Source organism: Pteropus alecto, unplaced genomic scaffold (assembly GCF_000325575.1).
Source record: "Pteropus alecto unplaced genomic scaffold, ASM32557v1 scaffold7, whole genome shotgun sequence".
NCBI lineage: Eukaryota > Metazoa > Chordata > Mammalia > Chiroptera > Pteropodidae > Pteropus > Pteropus alecto.
Genome location: NW_006494614.1, coordinates 11,226,286 through 11,252,987, shown reverse-complemented (window position 1 = coordinate 11,252,987; position 26,702 = coordinate 11,226,286). Strand labels below are relative to the sequence as shown.

At 33.5% G+C, this 26,702-nt stretch overlaps 1 protein-coding gene across 2 annotated transcripts in view; it reads left to right on the top strand.

Annotated features, from left to right (window-relative positions):
* The window catches only part of ZNF292 (zinc finger protein 292), a 79,844-nt gene that overhangs the window by 20,757 nt on the left and 32,385 nt on the right, over nucleotides 1-26,702 (top strand). Inside the window, exons 5-7 of one of the 2 annotated variants that reach the window (XM_006926331.3) lie at nucleotides 21,453-21,607; nucleotides 21,797-21,875; nucleotides 24,077-24,212. In XM_006926331.3, coding sequence (XP_006926393.1) covers nucleotides 21,453-21,607; nucleotides 21,797-21,875; nucleotides 24,077-24,212 — 370 coding nt within the window. Of the gene's footprint in view, nucleotides 1-21,452; nucleotides 21,608-21,796; nucleotides 21,876-24,076; nucleotides 24,213-26,702 lie in introns of those variants that run through there. The other variant, XM_025042531.1, reaches the window with a different exon arrangement.

Sequence of the window (26,702 nt, the reverse complement as noted above, 5' to 3'; positions counted from 1 at the left end):
GTCAGCACAGTATGACAGTTTAACACAGTAATAATTTAAATTTTGTTGGTGTACTATCTGTATTCTTTTAGAACTTCAAGCATACTTTTCTAGGTATTAATGGAGGTAAAATTCCCAAGCCAATCACAGAAATCTTTTTTTTTTTTTTTCTCACAATGTAGGCTTTAATGTTTTATAGTCTAGGAATAGAATGCCATGCATGAAAAAAAAGTTCACTCCTGTTTTTCTTAGTAGTAGGCAAGCATACTTTAGAAATAATAGTTGTGTTGGGGTGGGGGGTCCATTCTTTATCACTTTATTTTCTTTACCCTGCCCTCTTTCCCAGGTAGCCACTGTTCTCACGCAAACTTCCTATTTCATCAGTCTAGAAGAATTCAGCTAGCTCTTAAGGAACATCTAGACTCTTTTATGATGATGTGTGGATGTATCTTAGATAAGATTTCAAGTTGATGATAAAAATGGGAAAATATGGGCAATTTGAAGGATAATTTGGAATAGAAGAGTCTCCAAAGAGACAAGCCGCATTGCTGCTGCTGAGTACAGTCTTTTTAAAGAGTTCCTGTACTCTTGCACTCAGTTTCTCTGAAAAGTTGAACTCAGAACTTTCTCCTAGCTACTCCTATAACATTAGCAACAAGGGGTCATAGGGTGAATGAACAGGGTAAGACTGGAGCCTTTGGTGTGTATATTTTTGTAAATTCAGAATTCCAATTGTGTCATTATCATTCTTCTCTTTTTTGGTTATTAGGTGAGTGAATAAATTACATTTTTAAAAAAATTAAGTGACATTCTCTTGAATTTATAATCCTAATGCAAATAATACAATTTTAGTGGGGAAATTATTTTTTAAGTAAATATAGCAAGTGGTCAGCCCTCTCTGTCTTAAATACATAAAAAGTACTGTTAATTATGGGTTCAGATCAATCATGATAAATATCCATGAACCCTTTATTTAAAAAATTATCTTGTCCAGTATATCATTTAATTAAATCTCTGGATTCCAAGGCCTGGCCACTTAGTACTGGAAAATAGACACATCAACAGCCAGATTCTTAGCTGAAGGGACTGTATGATGAATGTGTTCTCTGGCAAAACTTTGATATTTACTGATAATGTAGTTTGGTGCTCCTGGATTAAAAACTGCTTTCACTATTTAACTGTTTGTCTAGGCCAGCAGTGACAACATTAAATGCCTATAAACCTTAGGAATGTAAAGTAACAAAATGACTTGGGTAGGAAAAGAGTAGTGAAGAACCAGAAAGCTTCCACTATGATTCACCCAACTGCTACCTACCTGCTTATTACTGCTATGTGGGATTTAACTGGCCTAGTGTTGCTAGTTGCTAGATCTTTTGATTTTTCAAGAAAAACTAAAATTCCAGATTCTTATGTGTAATGTCCCAAATATTGGCAACTAATTTCAAAACGTCTCGGAGGGTGGGACCCAAAACAGTATGTGAGCCAAACAAAACATGTCTGGGGAATTTATTCCTAGATATTTTAAGCAGTCTGTAGTTAGCCAGAAATAAACAATACATGAAAAACAGCTCTTCCTCCAGAATGAGTTTTGGTTTTTTATAATTCCATCACGATCTGTGTGCTTCCCTCCTTCATTTGCATCTCTGGAAATTGCAGTCTTCTGAATGCATCTGGAAAGGGAGTTGTACAAATGGCCGATATGATAAGGTGAGGGAAACAACTCAGGTTGCTTTGGCATCTTGTTTAGAATACAGAGGTCTTTAAGGTAAGGATTACCATTGGCACATAAGTAGAAATCTCTTATCGTTTTCCTGGTCTTGTATTCCTCTATAGGACTCTACGCTTTTTAAAATTTATCCTGAGGCCTGACAGATTTCTAACCAGTATTCTGAGTTTCCAGAAATATTTAAACATTATATATATCCAAGCGTGATTTTATGAGTAATTCGTGGAAGGATAGAGGAGAGCAAATTGGTAACACTAGTTTGCAACCATGTTAACTTGAAACTTAAGTGATTAAAGTTTTAAATATATACTTATGTTAAAATTAGTTTTTAGAATATCAGTATTCTTGCTTAACTTTTTGCATGATGTAAGAACAGGTCTTGAGTTTAGATTAATACATGGCCAGCTGTATTCTAATTATTTTAGAAAGTTTAGTTCACTGTTGTCTTTCAAGTAGCAATAGCCAAATAGCAAGCAAGTTCATTGAAAAATGAACATAATAATGGATTAAAAAAAAAAGGCACATCTTTTTTAAAAAAAATTTTAGGGTAGTTTTAGATTTACAGAAACATTGCAAAGACAGTACAGTGAATTCCCATATACCCCATAGCCAGTTTCCCACATTAGTCATATCTTGGTTAGTATGGTACATTTGTAGCAATTATTGAACCAATATTGAAATATTTTCATTAACTAAAGTCCATACTTTGTTCAGATTTCCTTAGTTTTTATCTTAATGTTTTTTCTGTTACAGGGATCCTATTGAGGAGATCACATTACATTTAGTTGTATCTCTTTAGGCTCCTTTGAACTATGATGATTTCTAAGTCTTTTTCTTATTTTTGAAATGACCTCAAGTTTTGAGGAATACTGGTTAGGTATTGTGTAGACTGTCGCTCAGTTGGAATTTGTTTAATGTTTTTCTTTGACTAAACTGGCATTATTGTTTTTTTGGCAGGAAGACCACAGAGGTCAAATGCCATTGCCATCACAGCCATTAACAGTACATATTATCAACATGACCTAATGTTGATGTTAATCTTGATCACCTGGCTTAGTGTTTGTCAGGTTTCTTAAATGTTTTTTTTTTTCTTTCACCCTTTACATACTGTACTCTTTGGAAGGAAGTCACTGTGTACAGCCCACACTTAAGAGGTGGGAAGTTATTCTCTACATCGTTGAGGGTGGAGTCTAAATACATTATTTGGAATTCTTCTACATATGAGGTTTGTCTCTTCTTACATTTGTTTATTTGTTCAGTCATCTATTTACATCAGTTAGGACTTGCGGACGTTTATTTTATACTTTTATTGCGTTCTAATCCAATACTGCTGTATTTTGTTGCTAAAATTGTTCCAGCTTTGGCCATTGGAGCTCTTTCATACTCTTTTACATACTCTTCCTCCCCTCCCCTCAATACATGTGTGTGGTGGGGGCGCGGTTAGCACAATACGTCTTGACCTAGAAGGAAATTTTTCAAGTAGAGGTTAAGTTTTATATATAGATAATCCTTCCATTTTTACACTCTTGCTAACCTTAAAACTCCATAATAACTACAAAATTTAACTATTATGATTATGCTCTATTCACAGCATTCTTTATTCAAGTACTTTCAGAGACATTAGTGAACGTTATCTTGGAAGTGAATATTGTTAAGGTAGAAGATCCTAGAAGAATTTGAAGTTCTTGAAGCATTGAAAAATGCCCCAGGCTTGATATAGGGAAATTTACCAAGAAATAGAGTTTTTAGACTAGTGCATATATTTTTTAAGAAGACTGAAGAAAAATTTCTTTAAAGAAATATTTAAATAGATAATACACATGTTCGAAGCATATGGTTATTTTACTTTTGATCAACTTTAATTTTTTTGGTGATATCAAATTTACTTCCAGAAGTTGGACTGTAGTATATTAACCTGCCTGGAGCCGGTGAAGTCATTGGCTGGGGTGGAGGTCATTGGTGTTAATATATCTGTAGAAATATGTTTAGTCATTAGCATCCTTTAAAGTCAGTTCTAACAGCTTTCTAGATAATGGAAATATGCTGTAAGTCAGATAGCTATAATACCTTTGTGTGATTGTTTTTCTTAATTCTCCAGTACATAGTATTAAGAGTCTCTTTCCATTTTTTCTTTACTATTTCTTTTTTTAAGTTATAATACTCTTGTTATTTAAAAACCCTACAAATACAAAGGTGTTATCCTCTCCATTCTTTTCCACTCTTCACTCCAGAGGTAACTAGTTTCAAAATCAAGTATCTTTCTAGACATTTTCCTATTGATCCACATCAATATAACTCATTTATATATTTCTACTTAAACAGTGGGATCACAATACATATCATTCTGTAGTGTACTTTTTTTTTTCATCTAATAGTGTATCCTGGTTATCATTACATGTCAGTAAATTCAAAACTGCCTTATTCTTTTTAAGTAAAACATTGTATGGACATACCATAATTTATTAAACAATCTTCTGTTAGTGACGTTTAGGTCATTTCCAATATTTTGGGTTACAAAAGTGTCAAAATAGTCTTTCATAATATCTTTGCATGTATATGGCAGTATTTGGTAAGGATTGTTTTGTGGAACCAGAAATTTTGGTTCAACTAGGTATGCCATGTTAAAATGTTTGTATTACCAAATTGACCTCCAGGAAAGACTATACTGATAAACATTCTATAACAAAATTTTGGTTCAACTAGGTATGCCCATGTTAAAATGTTTGTATTACCTCCAGAAAAGACTATACTGATAAACATTCTATAACGCTGTTTTTTTTAAAGTTTTATCATTTTCTCTATTTGGTAAAATGATGTCTCTCTGTTCCTTTTAATCTTTATTTTTTTGTGTTCCTGACAACTGGGAAAGTTTGAGAATTTATTTTTCATAGACATATGCTTTGTGATGGAGAAGGCTTTTTGTTTTTCAGCTCTGATTCTGGGTTGTGAGGGTGCTACAGTTAAAGTTGTTTTCAGATAAATGCTATTTTAGGAATATTTTTAAAGCCTTTATTTCAAGTACTTCTAAGTTGTAATTAATATTTTCTGAAAAAATAAAGGGATTTTGGACGTTAATGTTTCAAGGTTTAATATATATTGACTGATATTTTTTCATTAATTTCAAATTGATTCTATAAATTTCATGAGTTAAATCAGTAGAAAATTCAGACAGCCAGGGATCTATGTCTTAAATTACACTAATTTGCTTAAAATTTTAATCATAAAATAATCAAGTCACTACTACATACTACATATTCTGTGCTTCATGTTCAGTCATTTTTTTTAAATATTAAGAATGATTTTGTAGTTGGGAAATGGATGATGGTTAATATAGGTTATTGTAAGGTATAAAATACGTAAATGTGTTAGATGGGTTGGTAAAGTTATTAATTCTCTGTAAATTTCACAGTCTTTATATGAAACCATTGAGGCCAGATGTGATTCAGAATTCAGAATTTTTATATTTTCAGAAAAGTAATATGGTGCATATATTCTGTGTTACACAATACCTTCAGAGGGGCTTTGGTTGCATCCCTTAAACACAGCAACATGTGGGAAGGTTCTCACTAAATGGGATAAAAGCTATGAAATATTTTACTCTTTTAAATTTTTTTATTGTTGAATAATAATCAATCATGTAGATATATTACATTTTATTTATTCATCTATACCATTTGATGAACATTTGGTTTGTTACCAGTTAGTATTGCTATGAACATTTATATACATTTCTGTTTTGTCAACATGTTTATATTTGTTTTAGGTGCATTGCTAGGAGTTGATTGCTGATTTTGATAGTGAATTTATGTTTAACTTTTTAAGGAACTGCCAGATTGTTTTTCCAAAGTGGTTTTATGTACCATTTTAATTCCTCCTAGCAATTCATGAGGGTTCCAGTTTTTCTATATCCTCACCAAAACCTGGTATTGTCTTTAATTACAGCCATTTTAGTGGGTATGTAGTGGTTTCTTGTGGCTTAATTTGCATTTCCCTAATGACTAATGATATTGAGCATCTTTTCATGTACTTTTTAGCCATTTGTTATCTTTGGTGAACTGTCCATTTGAAACTTTTGCTAATTTAGGCGGGGAGTTGCTTCTTTATTATAGGGTTGTAATAGTTCTTTATGTATGCTGGATACAAATTCTTTATCATACATATCATTTGGAAACATTTTCTCTCAGCCTGTGCCTTGTCTTTTCATTTTTTTATTCTTTTTTTAATGAGAAATTTTCCTTCACCTTTATTGAGATAAAAATTAACAAAAATGTATACATTTAAGGTATACAAAATTATGATTTCATAAATATTAGGAAATCAAGTTAATTACATTCATCATCTGACATAGTTACTATTTTGTGCATGTTTCTGTGGGTTGAGAACACTTAAGATTTATTCTTTTAATATATTCAAAATATACGATACAGTATTACCTCTAGTCACAATGCTGTACATTAGATCCGCAGAACCTATTTATGTTATAAGTGAAAATTTGTACCCTTTGGCCAACATCTCTCCATTTCCCTGAGCCTCAAGTCCCTGGCAACCAGCATTCTACTCTTGTTTTTATGGGTTTGACTTTTTTCAAGATTATATACGTGAGCTCATACAGTATTTATTTGTCTTTCTACGTCTGGTTTATTTCACTTAGCATAATGTCCTCTAGGTTCATCCATGTTGTAGCAAATAGTAGGATTTGCTTTTTTATGGCTGAATAATATTCTTTTGTTTCTATATATCATATTTTCCTTTATTCATTCATTAGTGGACAGTTAGGTTGTTTCCATATTTTGACTGTTGCAAATAACGCTGCAGTGAACATAGGTGCACAGATACTTCTTCAAGATACTGACTTCATATCTTTCGAATATATCCAGAAGTGAAATTTCTAAATCATATGGTAGTTACATTTTTAATTTTTTGAGGTTCCTCCATACTATTTTCCATAACGACTGTACCAATGGACATTCCCACCAACACTGCACATGGGTTTCCTTTTCTCCATACCCATGCCAAAACATATCTTGTTTTTTCAATAATAGCCATCTTAACAGATGTGAGGTGATATTTCATTTTTTTTTATTGTATTTCTCTGACGATTAGTGATTTTAAGTATTTTCTTATATACATGTTGGCCATTTGATGTCTTTGGAAAAATATCTGAACAGTCCGTTGCCTATTTTTTAATTGTATTCTTCTTTTTTGCTGTGGTAAATATGATCGTTAGCTTAATTTCTTTCATGTAGTTTATTGTTGCTATATAGAAAAAATCTGATTTTTATGTGTTGATTTCATATCTTGCAACTTTTCTGAATTTTTGTCTTTTTCTTAATGGAGTCTTTTGAAGTGCAGAAATTTTTAATTTTGATGCAGTCCAGTTTATCAACTGTTTCTTTTTATAGATCATGCTTTTAGTGTTGTATCTAAGAATTCTTTCCCTTAGTATCACTAAGATTTCCTCCTATGTTTAGTTCTAGAAGTTTTATAGGTCTAGTTCTTCATTTAAGTATGGTCCATTTTGAGTTAAATTTTGTGTATGATGGTAACTGTCTCGTTTCAATTTTATGCATGTGGATATCCAGTTTATTATGTTGAGAATGGACCAGAGCCCCTCATAGTTCATCCTATCTTAACATTTTTTTAAGGAAAAGGAAGTAATTTTTTCACTTGTTTTTAATCAAAAAGTTCTTTGTGGATCAGTGAATATAATAAAAGTGATGAAGGAAAAATTGGTTTCTGTTGAATTTTATTATCCTCCAGGATAGTTATTATAGATTATAGAAATGAAGGGAATTGAGCACCTTCTAAGCTGGGTGTTCTGCCATCGTATTTCATGTTCTAAAATAGGTATACATGTTAGTCAATTTGGGCTACTATAACAAAAATGCCATAAACTGGTTGGCTTATAAACAACAGAAATTTGTTTCTCGTAGTTCTGAAGGTTAGAGAGTCTAAGCTCAAGACATTGGCAGATTGAGTATCAGATGAGAGCCCACTTTCTGGTTCATAGACAGTACCTTCTTGCTGTGCCTCACGTAGAGGCAACGAAGCTTTCCTGGGCCTCCTATGTGAGGCGTTGCCGTTATGACCTAATCAGCAAAGGCCCTACTTCCTAATACCATCACCTTTGGGGTTAGTATTTAAACATATGAATTTTGAGGAGACACACACATTCAGTCCTTTGCAGTAGGAATGTCATATATGTGGCAGTTGGCCCACTGTAGACATAGCCAGTAGACTGTAGTACCCTTTCAGCCTGAGCCCCATTAAGTTGAGATTGAAACTCATGGTGTTTTTATTTATGGAAGTTTGACTCTGCTTCTTTGAATGTGATTATGTACAGTCCTGACTTGGGCTTGTAGGTTCCTGGAGATATTAGGGTTATATTTTGGGTAAAGGGTTTCCTCTCTAGGATTTTGGACCTGCCATGTGGTATTTAGCTGTATGTTGTATTGAAGTCATCACTCTGATGTGAGCCATATTTTTACCTGTGACTTCTTGACTCTTGGAGTCATGATGTAAAGGTATAAGTCAGCTATGGTTTTTGGAATATAAATATAGAGTTAGGAATATTGTGGAGACTAAGCAAGTCAGAATTGTCATTTTAGAGTATCCTATATGAGTTATCTAACGTTGCGAGAATTAGTTCAATGGATGGAATCTAAAAACATTCCCTCTCAAGGTTATGTACTTGACATTATTAATTTTGTTTATCTCTACTTTCATTACGTTATGTTTCTTAGAAACTTAGAGTCATTTGTGAGCATTGTGAACAGGTTACTGTCAAACATGTTCATGTTAGTCCAATATTAAGACTCTACACCAAGAAACTAATTTGGTTGCTTCTGTAAACCTTGCTTATAGCAAAGGATATAGTCTATAACAGCAGTCCCCAACCTTTTTTGGCACCAGGAACCATTGCTCCTATGAGAATCAAATGCCTGATGATCAGAGGTAGAGCGGAGGCAGTGATGCTAGCACTGGGGAGTGGCTGCAAATACAGATGATGCGCGCTCTCTCACCCACTGCTCACCTCCTGCTATGCGGCCCAGTTCCTAACAGGCCACAGACTGGTAATGGTCCACTGCCCGAGGGGTAGGGGACCCCTGTCTATAAGAACTAGAGAAATTAATAAGCCACACCACATTAGGTAGGGAATAGGAAATTTTAGGGTTATGATGTTTATGCCACCAAAAGAAAGAAAGTAGGCCTTGAATAAGAGATTCTCCAGAATTCTGTTTAGGAGAAAGATGATATAAAAGCAGCACTCCCAGAAGAAAATATGCTCAAACCTGAGATGCTAAGGCAGACTTTGGAGTTGGAGGTGATGCAGATGAACATCGTTCTTTGAAGTCAGACTTCAGAGTCATCCTTAGATTTTAATTGATCACAGAATTTTATCTCTATTCTGGTGTTGGTGAGAAAAAATTTTTCCTTCACCTTTCCAGGTTCTTTTGACATAAGACTGATTAACAGGCAAAAAACATAATTATGTAAATACAAGAGCCAAATAAAAATATGAGACCTAAATGCCAGTAGGGAAGTTAAGGCTTATATGCCATCCTAAGCTAAGGAATGTCATAGGGGCCTGGGACAGGACAATAAGAAGAGCAGGTGTTTGGTAATGAATTATATGTTTGTCTTGCTTTAAAGGTAAAAGTTATCTCTGGTAATATCTCTTTCTCTCTCTTTCTAAATACGCTCTATCTAAATACTTTTAGGTAGTTAAGGGGGAGAAGTTAAAGTTTTACTTGAGTCTGCTGGGTTTTGATTCCCTTCAGCTCAATAATCATTTTGCCAAAGTGGCATATTTTGAGATCAACATATTTTTGCTCTCCTTCACACTGGATTAGCTAGTTAGCCCATTTCTATTGGAATGTTTGTGGATTTTTGTTTTTTGTTTTTTGGATTTTTTTGTTTTTTGCTTATTTGTAAGAGTTATTTTCATATTATGAATATGTTAATATGTAATCTTTGGAAATATGGGTTGCAAATATTTCTTCCCAGTTTGTAGCTTTTCATTTGATTTTATGTGGGGTTTTGGTGAATAGAAGTTTTAAATTCTAACGTAGCTGCAGTTCTCATTTTCTTCCTTTATAGTTATGTGTTTTCTGTCTTGTTTAAGAAATCTTTCATTGCCTCTTGAGATATTTTCTTCCTATGTTTTCTTTTTAAAGTTTTGAAGTATTGCCTTTCATATTTATATGTTTAATCCATATGGGATATAATTTTATTGAATGCTGGGAATAGTTGTAATTTTTTTCCCCTCTGTATAACTGATTGTTTCAGCATTAATAATGGAATAGCCTATACTTTCCTTATTGATTTCTAAAGGCGCATCTGATACATATCAAGCTCTCATATATACCTGGCTTTATTTTAAAGCTCTCTTTCTCTTCTGTCACTTATGCCTATGTCAATATCACATTCTCTTAAGGATAATTCTCTTTAGGATAAGTCTTGCTGTCTGATTAGAGCAAATAATCCCACCTGGCTCTTTATACTTGGTTTGGCCTTTTGCATGAATTTTAGAATTTTTAATCTAAAATAAAAGACCAAAGTGAGAGGGAAAAGGCGTTTGAGATCAAATAGAATAGCTATTTAGGAAGCACTGATTTAGGCAGAAACCCAAGTAGTGTTCTGATCAGGAGACAAAGGTAAGGGATATTTATGAGAAAATGTAGGAGAACGATGAAATCAGGAGAAGGAAGACATTTCTACTGGTGCAGATAAGCTAACGTAGTGATGCTAATTTTAAACAATGTTTTTAATTTTCAGTCCAATAGTCATCAATCCAGTAGTCGTAATATTTGTTTTCTTGTTATCCTTGCAAACAGTTATGTGGGACACAATGTTGCTTTAAGCCTAGGCCAAAGGTTATTTTGCCCTGTTTTAACATTCCAAAGGTTTGAGGCATAAGACATGCAAGGCAGTTCCTCTGAGATGGCAGCTCTAGCTCCATTTTAAAGTGGTTCCATGTATGTATATACACAGTCAACTTGTTAAATTAGAAAAATCTTGTGAGCAATTTCATTGGCATTGCTTTGACTTTATAGATTTAATTTTGTCTTCCAATGTTTGAGAATGCAGTATTTCCATCTATGTAGGCCTTCTTTTATGTCTTTAAATGAAGTTTCATAATTTTTTTCTGAAAAAATGTTATAAATTTTTTGTTAGATTTATTCTTAGGTATCTTTGAATGGTATCTTTTTAACAATTATATTTTCTACTTGTTTGCTTATGAAATAGAATTGATTTTTTTTGTAATGTTTGCTATCCTGCAACTATACAGAATTTTCTTGGACTTCTGTATGCACTGTCTGCAACAATGACATTTTAATTTTTCCTTTCCAGTTTTTATTACTTTCATTTCTTTTTCTTTTTTTCTCATTTCTTTTTCTAATTGTACTGATTAGCCCTACAGTGTTGAATAGAAGCAGTGATAGCAGACATTTTTGTTTTGTTTCTCACTTTAAACGGAAATGCTTTTAACTTTTCACCCTTAAGTTTGAGATTTGAATCCCCTCCATCAGGTTAAGGAGTTTTCCTTCTAGTCGTTTTTACAAAAAGGTTTTGTTTTTCCCTTTATCTTGAACAGGTACATTTTTTATTGTGTCCTTTTTTGGGGGGGAGGGTAATTTTTGAGATTTATATAGTTTCCACTTTAAATCTGATACTGTGGTAAATTAGTAAATAGATTTTTCTAATTTTAAACTATTCTCATATTGCTAGAATAAATCCTACTGGGTCCAAAATACATTTAAAAAATGCATTGCAGTTATTCCTCTTGCCTTCCTGAATAATTTATTTCTAAATCCATTATGTAGGGTGGAGCAAAGTAGGTATCTGGGGGTGAGAGCAGGGATGTTGCATTGGCCCAGTTAGTGTCAAAGCCCAGATCAGGCAAAGAGGGTATCCATCCCCACAGAATAGCAGCTCTGTGGGGCAGGAGTCGGAGCCTAGTTAGGTTAAGGAGGACTCCATAGAGAGATGGCTGTGGGGTGGAAGGCTGGATTTAGAGCCCAAATGAAATGAGTAAGGCATCCATGGCGGGGAGGGGGGTGGGGGAGCAGCCTAGTATGGGGCTTTTGAGCCAGAGGAAGGTAAAAGGAACAGCCTGGCATAGGATGTCAGAGCCTAAAGCAGAGGGAGAAGGGGGAACTACTTAGAGAGACGGCCAGTTCTAACATGCCAAGTCAGAGACCAAGCAGAATGAGGAGGGCAGACCTTACTTTAATCAAGTGATCAAAATGAACATCATCATAATGGTGCATAATGAAATCATGCACCACTTGATAGGATACAGTGAGAAGAAATCACCATCACTTATGTGATATTCCTGCCAAAATGCGTAACATGAATATAATCATGAGAAAATACCAAACCCAAATTGAGCGACAGTATACAAAATAACCAGCTTATAATCTTTGGTAAAGTCAGGCTCCTCAGTGAGTCTTTAGGTTTAATTTAGGACTTAAAGAGTCTGAAGTGACAACTAAATATGACACAGGGTTCTGAATTCTATAAAAGACGTCATTAGAATAATTGGTACACTTGAATGGTGTCTGAAGATTAAATGGTAGTAACATTATGAATATTTATTTGCCGATTCTTGTGGTCATAATCTGGTTATGTAGGGCATGCTTGTTTGTAAGAAATACACTAAAATATTTGGAAGCAGTGGGGCATCATCAGGTTGACAAATAACTCCCAAGTAGTTCAGGAAAAAATTTTCTCTGTACCATACCATATTTCCAACTTTTTTGTAACTTTGTGATTGTTTCAAAATATTTTTTAAAGTTTTAAAAGTTTATTATAGGATTTGGTTTGGTAATATTTAGGATTTTAAAATCTGTTTATAAGTGAGATTGGCCTGTGATTTTTCTTTCTGATACTGCATATACCCAGTTTATAGTAGCCTCAAACTGGGGGAACTTTTTTCCCTCCCATTTTTCCCCTTCCTTTCTTCCAGAAATTTCTGCAATAAAGAGATAATCTGTTTTCTAAAGGATTGTTTGCTGGATTTTTCTGTAAAAACTATCTGGTGATTTTTTAAAATGTTAAATTTGGTTTCTTTAGTGGGTAAAGGATTACTTTTTTTCTATTTCTTGAGATAGTTTTAGTAAGTTTTTCTGAAACTATTGCATTCAGATTTTCAAGATATTTCATTAAAAAGCAAGTAAGTAGTAAAAAGAAAAAGACGTTTATGCTATTTCAGGTAAGGATAAGATTAATCAATATATTATCTTATGATTTTAAGGAAGTCTGGGATGTGGTTCCATAGTGTAGCGGTTAGCATGTCTGCTTTACACACAGAAGGTCCTGGGTTCGTGTCCCAGAGGAGCTACGGTCCGTGGTCTACGGCCATGCCATCTTGAACAAGCCTGATGTCTGATCTTGGAAGCTAAGCAGGGTCTGGCCTGGTTAGTACTTGGATAGGAGACCACCTAGGAAGACCAGGTGCTGTAGACATAAATAATAATAAATAATAAAAAAGAAAGAAAAAAGAAAAGTCTGAATTGCTTCTGTTGTCTCATTTCTAATTCTATTTATTTGTTCCTTCTCTTTCATGACATTTTCTCTTTCCTTCTTGATCCATTTTGCCAAAGGATTTTCTTTTAGTTTTTCAAATGACCAGAATTGGTTTTTTGCTCTTCTCTGTAATAGTATCTTTATTTTCTATTTTCTTTATTTCTTATTTTTACTATTTAAAATTTTTTTATACTTTGAGTTCCTTCTGTTTGTCTAACTTAAGTTGGCTACTTAACCCAGTTGTATTATAAAATTCTGCATAATAACCACAAAAATCTTAGTGATATATAACAGTAACCATGTATTGCTCACTCATCTTAGGTCAAGGGCAGTTGGTTAGGGCTCTGCTGGTCTTGACTGGAGTCATGCACAAGTTTGATCTTGGCCTGATGTCAACTAATATATAGGTTGGCCTGAACTAGAGCAACAGGGATGACATCTACTTCTCATCTTCCTGGGACAGCAGACTAATCTGAACATATCTTCTCATTTTGATATGAGAGAGCATGATCCTTAAGCTACCATCATCTCTGCTCCACTCTTTTGGTCAAAACAACTCACGTGGGGTAATGAAAATAGTCTCTACCATTATGAGAAGTACTCAATAGTCATGTGAAAAAAGGCTTGGATACAACAAGGAGTGAAGAATTTACCACACCATTGCCAGTATTTTGCTCTTCCAAACTTTTTATTATAGAAGGGTTTCCAGAATATTGCAGTGAATACCCATATACCTTTCACAGTAGTCACAAGTTGTTAACGTTTTGCTACATTTGCCTTGTCTCATGCTTTAATTTTTTCTCTATTTTTTCTGGATCCTTTAAGAGTTAACAGACTCATGGCATTGCCTCTTTTGCATTTATTTCCTAAGGCCAAAGATATAATCATCACACTCAGAAAATTTAACATCCACACAATAGTATTACTTAATTACAATATACACACAAATTTTCCTCTTAGTTTCAATACTATCCTCTATGACTTTCATTTTCTCTTCTGATGGAGCCAGTTTTGCTTTATGGCAACATATGTATTCCTAGCAATCACCTGCTATGCAAAATTGCACAAAAATCATAGAGGTTATGTGAAAGATGGGTTTAGAGGCACAACATTCAAAAACTTCAGTCGCACACAGAGAATCTTATAAAAATAGTACTACAGTGTTACCTATTTAGTGGTTAAGATATACATAAGTACTAAAGTAACATGGTACTTTATCTTGAAAAAGACTTGTGAAGTTTGCTTGTAGAAGTGGGTGTCAGAAGGGATGCAGCTTGTGAGTTGTGAGATGGTGGAAGGAGAGTTCTCTGAAATTGGACAGAAAGTTGTAACACTATGTGTGGAAGGGTGTGGCTCATAACACACCTGGTGAACTGAGGTAGCTGGTACTTGTTTGAGTTGTGTATTTTGCATATTCCTACACAACTCAGTTTAGCTGGGTACAGTTTTGTTTTTACCTAGTGTTTTTCACTGGAAAAAAAAAATCATAAGCTAGTAGGAAATTCATGATTTGCTTGTACTGTGTTGAAACAAATTTGTGTGTGTGTGTGTGTGTGTGTGTGTGTGTTTAAAGCCTAGCAGAACTTAGAATATAAACACATCTACAAATTTCCTTCTTATATTTGCTTTAAATGCAAAGTAAAGGGGGGTTAAATATGTGGTGACAGATATCTAACTATGGGAGGTGAACACACAGTGTAAATATATATATGCCTTACTGTTAAAGTGTACAGCTGAAACTTATTGGATTTCGTTGACCAGTGTCACCATTAAAAAATAAATTAATTTAAAAAAAGAAATAATGATTATATAACACAATAGAGGTATTAGCTAATGTTGTGATGGTGATCACATTACAGTGTATAAGTTGTCAAATCACCGTGCTGTACACCTTAAACTTAAACGCTGTTATATGACAATTAGATCTCAATTTAAAAAAAGGGAGGGGGGTTAAAATTTAAAAAACATTGCTTTAAATGCATCCTGCGAATTTTGTTAAGCTGTTTTTGCTGTAGTTAAAGTTTTAGTATTCTCTGTTTTCCATTGTGATTTCTTCCACCCATGATTTGGAAATACTTAAAAAATTTCTCAGGTTTGTAGTTTTCTTTGTAGGAACGTTCTTTTGTTAATAGTTTCTAACTTTGTTGCATTGTGCTCAAAGAATGTGAAATGTCTTATATTAACTCTGTTATTCCTTGTAACTGTATGTGGCCTAATTTGTGGTCAGTTTTTGTAAATATTTTATTTGTGTTTGTAAGGAATGTGCATTCTCTAGTTGTTGAGCTCAGGTTTCTGTAGACGTAAACTATCTTACTTCCTTAGCTGAGTTTTTTAATGTATGTGTCACTAATTCAATCTAAAGTTTCCTTCAGTTGTAGGAATCTGCTTATTCAAAGCACATTAAGTAGTCTCAGATTTGTCTTGAAGAAATTTCTCCTAGAGCCATTTGATATGCTGTAGTTATTCTTCAGGGCCAGTGCACAGCTGTCTTTGTGGGATTTTTCTTTTATCACCTCTTTCTTGTGGTAGATTCCCTTTTTCCTAGATACCATTCTCATTTTTTTCCTCGTCTATTCCCTCATTTCAGTGAAATTCTCCCTTCAGTAGCATCCTAAAAAATGTGCCTAGAAGGTTAAAATTTGGTAACTTGCATATCTGAAAATGACTTTCCTGTCTTAATACTTATTATTATAGTTGGACGGACATAATTTCCCCTTAGTTTTTTAATGAAGTGCTTCATTTTCCTTTGACTCCAAGTGTTGGCTTTAGAGTAGTCTGCTATTCTCTGCTTCCCCCAAAGCTTATTTTGATCCTCTGTTTGTTCTGGAGCTTTGAAATTTTATGACAAAGTACCTTGATATAGGTCTACTTTCAGTAATTGTGCTGGACACTCTCTGGGTCTTTCTAATCTTAAAATTCTTGTCCTTAGGTTCTTGGAAATTAACTTGAATTAGTTAATTTCTTTGATGTGTCCCCTCCATTTCTCTGTTCTGTCTTACTAGAATTCTTGTTATTTATGGGACTTCTAACGCTGTTCTCCAATTTTCTTATCTTTTCTATCTCTTTTACTTCCTGGGGAAATTTCCTCAGTTTATCTTCCAACTCTTTAATTGAGGTTTTCATGTCTGCTATTATATTTTTAAATCTTTTTTCTATAAATATCCTTTATGATGTGGTGTTTTTGTTCATAGGTCTAATACATTCTCTCACCTCCGAAGCTATTAATGATAGATTCTTGGAATTTTGTCTTCTACTTCTATAGTCTCTGCTCACTCAGTTTTTTTTTTCTTTTTTTTTTTACTGTTTGTTTTGATTTCACACCTATTAGATGCTTTCCTCAAATGTCTATTGGTCCCTAGCCATCCACTGAAAAACCAATTGAGAGCTCCAGGCTCACGAATGCAGATTATTATGGTCTTTATGGTAAGGGTACTTAGCTTGTTGTTTTCCTGATTGAGAAAACTGTTAAGAGAACCTGTTGGAGAATGATCCTTTAACCTTTCTTTTGTTTGTATTTCTCCTATCTTAGGCTTGCTCCATAATACACACTATAATATAGAGGCTGTGACCACAAATACCTTGAATATGGGTTGCCCAATTTTCCAAAATTTTTTAAAGAGAAAAGTCAGAAAATACTTTTGTAAAAAGTCAAAAAACTTTACATAAGTTTTATGTAAAATTTGTAATTAATTTTAAATATTAGAAACTAATTAAAATAATTTTAAAACAATATGCACACCAACCAAAACTTGTATGAGCCCTCTCACCTGCACACACTCACATTACACACTTGTGTAGTTTCTTCTGGTATGATGAAATGTATTTTCAAAATATGACTCCCTCTATAGCATCCTGAACTCAGAGTCACCTTGCTCCTGCTTGAAAAACTTCAGTGATAGATCCTCCTGTCTTAGGAGACTAACCTGTTCTGTTTCTGGTTAACTCTACTTGTTTGATGTTTCTGCTTCATGGGAAGCAGAAACGTACCTCCTTCAAACTTTAGAGATTCTGGTTTGTCCTGTGAGACCACACAGAATAAGGCTAACTCTTATTTGACAAGTTTTCACCTTTGTGAATTTGGCTCAGAATCAAATTTCTATTTCTCCAGAAATGTAGAGCATAGTAGTTAAGAACGTAAACTCTGAATTCAGACTACTAGGGTTTGACTCTTCTCTCTGTCTTAAGTCCATCTGTGACATTGAGACTTGTTACTTTAACTTCTTTATGCCTCAGTTTGTCCATTTTTAAAAGAAGGATATCACTGTAATTTACCTAGTTACTAATAGGTAATAAATGTAAAACCTCTTAGAACAGTGCCTAGCAGATAATAAATATTCAGTAAATATTATTTCTTATCCAGATTAAGCATCCTTACTTCTACCAATCATTCTTATAACACAGCTTTAAATTTTCTTATCATACTTAGTTTATAGTTTACCGATTAATGGAAGCAATCTGGTCCCTTGCAGAAGGACTTAAGTTTCTTTTCCTATCTCTTGTTCTCTATACCATCCCCCAAAATAGATCACAATGACTTTTATCTTTATGTGGGTATGTAGACATAAATATACATACATATATGTGTACACATACACATTCACACACATACATATACATACACATTCACTTATTCATTCTTGAGGGAATGTGGGAATAAAAACCATTGGTGAGACAACTAGTCTGAGACTTTGGCCCTTCTCTCACTTCCTTAGAACTCTGATTTTATTCACACATTTTCCTTTCCCCACATGGCTTTGTGCTTCAGAGAAGCAGGCTCTGTCTCCAACCTTGGAGAGTGAGATCTGATATGGGTTTCCATTATGGCTGTGGTTTTTGACACAGGTATGTGATGCAGTTCTGGCCATTGAGACCTGTCGAGAAATCTGCTAATGGGAATTGGGTTGTTAGGGGTTCCTGGGGAAGGCTTCCTTGTTCCTAAGAGAGATGCATGTGAAGAGATGCTCTCATCTTTTCTTCTGGTTATTGCTGAGACTGGATAAGAAGTCTGTTTCACCCTCTTGAGACCTGGGGGTTGGGTGAGGGCACTACCTGAAGATTGCAGAGCGAAGACATAGGTAGGTCCTTAAAGACATTGTTGAGCTGCTAAACTAACCAATTCTGGAACTGGCCCTTCCTCTTAATTTCCTATTATGTGAGAAACCTTTCTTATTGTTTATTTTGCTTTGAGTTGGATTTTCTAAACTTTTAGTTAAAATAATCTTAACAGATGAAGAAGTCAAGTTATTTCATTCTTTTGTGGCTGGAAAATTGGATAAATAGTACTTAACCTCGTGAAGTTTAAGGAATAATTGAAATAATATAGGTAAAAGGCACTTGCAATTAGACAGTGATTCCATAGATTTATAGTTCTGTTACCTTACCACAAACAGTATTTGTTTGTAGTGGACAAAATGTTTCACAGAGAATGAGGCTGCCTGGCTTTGCTTATTACCAATTGTATTAATATCGTGCAGGTCGCTGGACCCTTTGATTACTCCTTTGTAAAACAATTAAATGATCTTCATAATTCTTTGAAAAGAATATGAGTCTGATCATTGTAGGATTTGTACCTGAAAGCCCTTGTATAGAGTAAGGCAGTAGATACAAATAAGTAACTTATTTAATTGGAGAAAGCATAATTTATTAACCAGTCATGTTAGGGATGCTTCCAGTTTCACTACTGATCTTAGAGTCTTGAGAAATTAGGAAAGTTCTGTTATCAATATACTTACTGCCTGTGCATATCAACTCTCTATACAGATGGATGTTTGCTTTTTAACCCAACTTTTTAACTTATTCTCCTTTATGTAATCAGTATGAGTATGTTGTCAGTTTTCTTTTTGGTACCATCTCTCATAATCTGCTGCCATCCTTTTCTTCTACTGTCTCCCTGAATATATTATTCACAGACTATTAAATAGCCACCTGCCTGGTCTCTTTTTCACCAGCATCTGCTTTCTTTCCCTCTTTACTCATCTATGAAATGAAGTGAAAGGAGATCATTTTAAGGTGCTTTCTGGTTCTAACATCCTGTGATTTGTCAATTATTTTTCTCATTAATTCAAACTCTGTTAGACCCCAAAGAACTCATCTTTGATTATATATTAGAATTAAATTTAAAGAGTTATTTCATCTGAGGAAAGTAGAACGTAAAGCAGAGATGTATGAGTACCCTTTGCATAGCTAGATATAGCAAGAAATGTAGGGCTTGGGCAAGATGTAGATATATACGATTTTTTGAGGTTTTGGGTTTTTTTTTCCTGAGGGTTGGGAGACACAAAAAGGAGGCATCTTATTATTTTAACGCTGTTGGGAAATCCGTTTGATATATATTTCTCTTCCAGCAAAAGTTAAAACCATTATGGAAATTGATTCATTGCTGCAAGAGGACTAATAGGGAGAAGGAACCTAAGTGTTCAGTTTAATCCATGTTAGACTGGGAGTGTTTGTCAGGCATGAAATTCCCTAAATATCCAAACTTGTTTTTCAGAAAAGGGAAAATATTATTTAATAACTTTTTGTAAAGAGATGGATGCTAGCTAAAGTAAGAATTGTATGCATAGTTGGTGTTAATTTTGAAGTCCTTTAAGGTGTAAGGTCATTCTCTGTCACATCATCATAAAATGCCCCGGGAAAACATTAAAACCGATCATGCCAACATTTACATGTGTCACATTTTTTAGACAACAGAACATCATACTCATTTTAGCCTTAGAATTAGAAAGGTAATCAGAAAAGAATCCCAGAATGCAATACAATTAGATAAGTTTTTAGATTTTTATAAGTCCTGTTGAAAGATTTTTAATGCTGACACCAAATACATGGTGTCTTTTCCAATACCATTTCTCTATCTCTCCAACACCAAATAGATGTCCTACAATTCAGTTCAATTCTAACACTACCTGGAGTTAGACTCCACAGGTTAAAGGGCTCAGTGCCACAGGATAGTCCTCACTTCACATGCCAGTTGGATGTACTGGATCTCCAGGTTACCTGCACCTCTTTCCAACTTGGAGAGGAGGGTCAGGGTCTATCTGTATATGACTACTCAGAAGTGAGTTGTTATTATGTTGCTCTTTAATTTACCAGATTTTATTCTTCCTTTTTTCTTTGTTCTCTGTAATCACTTACTACTTTTGCTACTTAGAGGTTAGTAGAGAGGACTAGGCAGGGAGTATTTTCTTTTGTGTGTTTGGTAGTAGAATGTAATTCATTTCCCCTTTCCTTTTTACTTTCCTTTCTTCCTTCTTTCCTACCTACCTACACATGTATATTTTTAAAGCTGCTTCTGTATGCCAGAGGATACAAGTCATCAAGTTTTCCTTCAAGATACCCTCTTTTCTAGGAAATGACATCTGAATTTCCACATGCGGTGAGATAAATCTTAAACCTTGAAGTGTGAAGAGGACCAATTGTGGCAGTCCTCTATGTTATAAAAACATTTCATTAGAGTCCTACTTCATTTATTTAGCATAATTATAGAACCTTTTAGATAGTTTTTAGTAACACGATTTTAACAGTTGTAGTATCTTACTTAACATGTGGGTGTTTATTGTAGCAAGTTCCTTCCATCTCTTTATTCTATAGGATACGGCATTTTTTTTTTCTTTTTAGTAATTCTGATAAGGTAAACTTGAAATACTTCATTAAGAGATGAGGGGTATTTTTAAAAATTTAATAAATAAGTACTTTATTACAAAAATCACTCAACCTTATAATAATTCTATAATATCTTTAATATTGCTCGATGTGTATGTTGAAGGTCTAGATTTTTTAAATGATAAAGCTTGTCATAAAAGACAATAATGTTATATACTATAATTTTTAAATTCTTCACTGCATGTCTGGTCAAGTATTACTTGCCCAGGTGTCTTTTTTTTTTAAAAAAATACTTAAATCTTAGAAAATTTGTGGTGAAAGGTGGTATTTTGTCTAGGGAAGAGAGGACATATGCTTCCACTATTTAAAACCAAACTTCATGAAATGATGCTGTTGCTGGATGAATTAACACTGACTTTTTCTCCAATAGAGAGCTGCTGGAGATAAGACTGTGGCTTTATTACTTTGAATATTTTAATCAGTATAAACTAATTTTTGTTATTATAAATAAAAAAAAGTTATTTTTCAGGTTTCTCAGGGAGGAAAGAAAACAGTTGATTAGTCAATGTGTATTTCAGTTTACATTGAATACTTTTTATTATTCTTTCCAAAACAGACACTCCTTGAATATGCAGAGAAATGGAAAACTTCAGAAGATCCCTTACCTTTACTGGAGGTATACACAGTGGCTATCCAAAGTTATGTTAAAGCCCGACCTTATCTTACCTCTGAATGTGAAAATGTAGCATTGGTTCTGGAACGCTTGGCATTGTGAGTAGACCTTTGAGTAAATAAAAGATTAGATTTAGCTTTTTTGTTTTAACTTTATATCTCAGCTCTTATGATAGTTTAATTTTAAATAGATTGGTTCTTAGGAGTTTACTGATATTAGAATTACTCATTTTCTTTTACTTCAAATTTTAATAATTCTTTTGCACCCTTACCAATTTTGTTTTTTAGAAGCTGTGTTGAACTTTTACTGTGTCTGCCCGTTGAGTTATCAGATAAACAGTGGGAACAATTTCAGACACTGGTGCAGGTGAGAATATTTACCTATTAGTTTTAACATAGGTATATTTTAAGTCAGTTTTCTTTATGTGGTTAAACTTTAAAACATCTGAGTAATAACAAACATTAATTGCTGCTGTTATTAACACTAGTGTTTTTCATATAGTAAGTGCTCAATAAATGTTTCTTTCCTAAATGAATATATACATTTATATAGATTAGTTGAATATTATACTATTCTTTGAGATCATATAATTAGAATTTTGCCAGAGCAGTAAGGGAACACAAAAGAAAATGCCCTTATTTGCATTTAGAAACAGCTTAACTAATTGCTGAAAACCTGCAATATGTTTTATAATAATTTAACATATCTCATTTAATTATTATGAAAACTTTGTAGGGGGTAGGCATATTTTTCCCATTTTAAAGGTGAGGAAACTGAGGCTCATACTTTAAAATACTTATCTGCCCATATGTATACAGCTAATATCACAGAGTAGATATTTGAACCCAGATTCTTTATTCTAAAGCACATGCTTTTTCTCCTAGAGCTGAGAACACATGCTTTGTCTCTTTCATTTAGTGCTTTTATTCTATTTATATGAGTACTACACAATTTCACAGTTATTTTGGAGCATTTTTGAGAAGGTTAAATTTTGTTTCAAGCACTAGATTGTGCTAGATGTATTATAGCTTCAAGTAAATTTTGATTAATTGGTTAAAAAGAGTGTTCCTGCTAGCTAGTTTCAAAAAGTATAGTTTTCTTATTCTAGCCAGAGTTCTTAAAATACCTTTTGGCCTTATGTTTTTCTGTAGGAGATATATTAAAGAGGATTAGTCTCAAATTTTAGAAGCACGTAAAATAAACTGGAGTTAGGCAGAGAAATCAACTTTCCTATTTAATATTAAACATTAAAATCTACATCAAGTGGAGAATTCTTGAAGTTAAGATTCATATCTTAATACTGTAGGATTCTATTATGTCTTACACATAGTAGATACTTAATAACTGTTTGTTGAAATGAAGGTGTCTTGTCCTGTTTGTCATATTGCAACTATTTGATCATGCAGTTTCTTTAGTGTAGCAGTCACTTGTACCTTAGATTTTTTCCCCAGCAAGTATTTATTTTTAGGTAAATAATTCAGAACTTCTCACTGTTTGGCATTCAGACAACAAACTCTACCACAGCATTATGTTGTTTAATTATAATACTGAATTCGTATATTTTTTGTCAACATAAGAAAAACTTTTAAACTTTTTGAAACAATAGCACTAGTTGACACTTTTTTATATGAGTTAACGAGAAGGAAATAACTCTTTAAATTCTTCTGTGGTAGCTTTCAGCAGTTGCTCAAAGAAAATTTCTGAAAGCATTTGAACTTGTTGCAGTAAGAAAGTTGTTATAGTTTTGAAGAATAGACATTTGTATAAATATAGCATGAAGATTTAAGAGTTTCCATGACACTTGGCTCTTTATTTTAGAGCTTCCTCTGGTTTATTTTTTATCTGCTTAACAGCATTTGTTTCATTTTTGCCTGTGTTAACTGTTTAAACATTTCTTCACCCCACTAGAGAATAAGCTCTATAAATTGCAGGAACTACTACTTTGCCCATAAACGTTCTCATTAAACATTTTCTTAATTGAATAAAAACTATTGGTCTTTTCTGGCCTGAAGAATATGCCAATTGCATGAACAGTTGGAAAAAACTAATAAGCAAGGTTCAGTGTCAGCTTTAATAGGATTTGCCAAGGATATATAATGAATAAATGAAAAATCATGCCTTTAGTTGTTTTCTTTTCACAAGTCTCTTTTATTGGAATATGTGTAAGTTGTCACTTAGGCCTTGATGTAAATGTCATTTATTAATGGTAGAAGTTGGTGGGGAAATTTTTTTACTATCACAGAGGATGTAAAATGTATAAACTCTTTTATGCTATAGATATTCTGATAGCATTTTTGAGAAATAACTGGTTTTGGTTTCGATTTGGGGGAAAAATAATATGGACTTATTTATAAAAATATATTGTATGTATTTAAAATTTATAATTGATATAATCCTTATTGAGATTTGACTTTAAAAATCAAAAGTAAAGGAATTCACTTTGTAATATGTGAAAATTTTAAGATAAAAGTCTAATTTTTCAAAAGTTTAGTATTATATTTAAAGCCTGATAAGCTTGCTTTTCAAAATCTGTTGTAATTCTTTGGATGTTTATTTAATATTTATAGGTAGCTCATGAAAAGCTGATGGAGAATGGCAGCTGTGAATTGCATTTTTTAGCTACTCTAGCTCAAGAGACTGGGGTGTGGAAAAACCCGGTACTGTGCACTATTCTTTCCCAGGAACCATTGGATAAGGATAAAGGTAAATTTTCTAGAGAGAGAGAGAGAGAGAGAGAGAGAGAGAAAATCATTAGACTAGAAAAAATAAGTACTTAAAATTGTTTTGATATAATTCATCCCAGGATATCCCAAAGAAGGACCATTTTATCTGAGGTGCTTGAAGCCCTTCACCTTTATTTGGGGGAAGATGTATATATAGGATTTTACAGTCTTAGCATTAACAGAAACTAAAAATTTTTTCCCAACATCTCTTTAACGGAGGAATTCCCTCTGTAACATCCGGACAGGTGGCAATCTGGCTTGTATTTAATAACTAACTTATTTAACAGATGGAAAAGCAGAAATAGGGTAGTTAAATGATTTTCCTCAAAATAGAATAAGTAATTAATGCTAAAACTCTCAAGTCTTCTGTCTCTAAGATTAGTACTCTTTCTCAAACAGCTAATTGCTCAGTCTTATTTTATCCTGCTTTGTTGTTATTGTATGATTTCAGGCAGTAAAATCCCAGTTAAACTCAAACTGCTGGTATCTTATTGGAATTAGATGGCCAGATTACTAATATGTATAACACTCAATTGTCCAGAGTTCAAAAATTTTACATACCACAAAGAGGAACACAGTTGTTTTTGGTACTTTTCTTGAGATTGTTTTGGAAAGCTTTCACCTTAACTTTTCCTGAAGTGTTTAACTAGAGGAGTAACTGATCTGCTTTAATAGTTTATTGCTGCTTTTCCTGTTGATTAATGGCAAACTCTAGGTATTTTGCTATATGATAGTAAATTATGAAGGCTCTGAGAAGGGAGTGTTAAGCCCATTGCTTGTGAGCTTTTCTGGCACTTTGATATTTACCAAAAGGCTTCCCAGCCAATCTCCAAACTTCTCTTCTGGCTGATTGTTCTTACCTGACATCCCCCTCTTACTATTTCTCCATGCTTTCCCGATAGTTCTTAGCAATGTTATCTCTTTTCTTAGTTTTCAGAAGTAGTTTATTTTTAGTACCCCTTCCTTTGTAGATATCCACAAATTAGCTACAGTGTTTTCAGGACCTTAGAGGAATGGAGAATAGACCCTCATTATTTAAAATAATAAGAACATTTAAAAGTAGAAAATCTTAGGGTTTTTGCCTTTGACATATTAGTTTTATTCCCATTATATTAATACCATGTTTTTATTCCTATAACCAAATTATACTTGCTGATGTTCTCAGCTTTTAGAAATATTGGATGTAATATATTAATAATATCAAGTACATTATACAATTCTTAACAGTTTGAAATGTACTTTTACATGCATGGTTTCATTGAAGCTTCACAATGATCCTATGAGAAATATAGGCTCTTTATTATCCCTATTTTACAGATCAGAAAATGGAGGCTCAGAAAGATTAGTTGTCCTGTCTATATCATATTTCCAGTGATGTGTGGCAGAGCCAGGAATTGAAGTCAGATAAATCCTCATCCTCTCTCCTTTCAGTAATATGCCTCGTTGCACCTAACCTAATAAAATAAAATTGTGCCTAGCTTAAATAAAGAAGTAACTCCTTTTTTCTCTTGTCAATTTCTGAAGAGTGGTTTTGCCAAACTCATACATTATGCTAAAATGGGAAAATGAACTAGTGTCTGAGCAGATTTAAAATTTATTTAAAAAAAAAATATTCTCAATTTCTTTACTTGTTTAAATGTGCCTGACATTGTCACTGTTAACAAATGTCTCTCCCCGTCCATATGTTGTTTTATTTTTTCGTCTTTGCCTGACATAGCCTCTGGAATAGTTAGGACTGTGCAACTAAGAAGAGTTTCTATAATAGCAAATGACTTTAATACAACTCATGAAGCAACCAGAGAGATGTTATATGATTAAGGGATTTTGCAGCTACAATCTTTACTTGGTTCTCTGTTAGAATGCTTCTTTGATGGAAGTTATTTTATGTTAATCACACAAACTAGAAATGTATGTTCATTTCCTCCTTTGAAAAAGTTGAAGGAGTTAACATTTACACATACATACTAACTTATTTACATTTTCAAATTTAAAGATGATTCAAAAGGATGGGGAACTTTTAGCTTTTTATACTATATATCTAGCCCTTTGGTTTAACTTAATCTAACCTACAGCAAGTTTGAAGAAAAGAGCTAGAGCTCAGAAAATAATGAGTACACCTCAATAGGCTGTGCTCATTAGTTCATTTATAGTGGGGCCTTTAAGGTTTGATGTAGTATTTCAACAGTAGATAGTCTACTTAATCCTGAATTATTTTCTTTCTTCCTTTTTATTTTTTTAATTGACTAATTTTGGACCTACTAAAACCCAGCTAACCCAAGAAATGCTCTTTGATTTTGGGGGATTGAGGGTGGGCAGGACTCAAAATTAAAAATGCTAGTTTAACTTTTAAGGTGTTAGCATCCTAGAATAAGATAACTCTAATAATTAAACCAACGTAATTCAAGTAGATGGCCTTTGACTATCACAGGAACTTTAGGCTTACATGTTACTTGTGCCCTTCTTTAGTGAT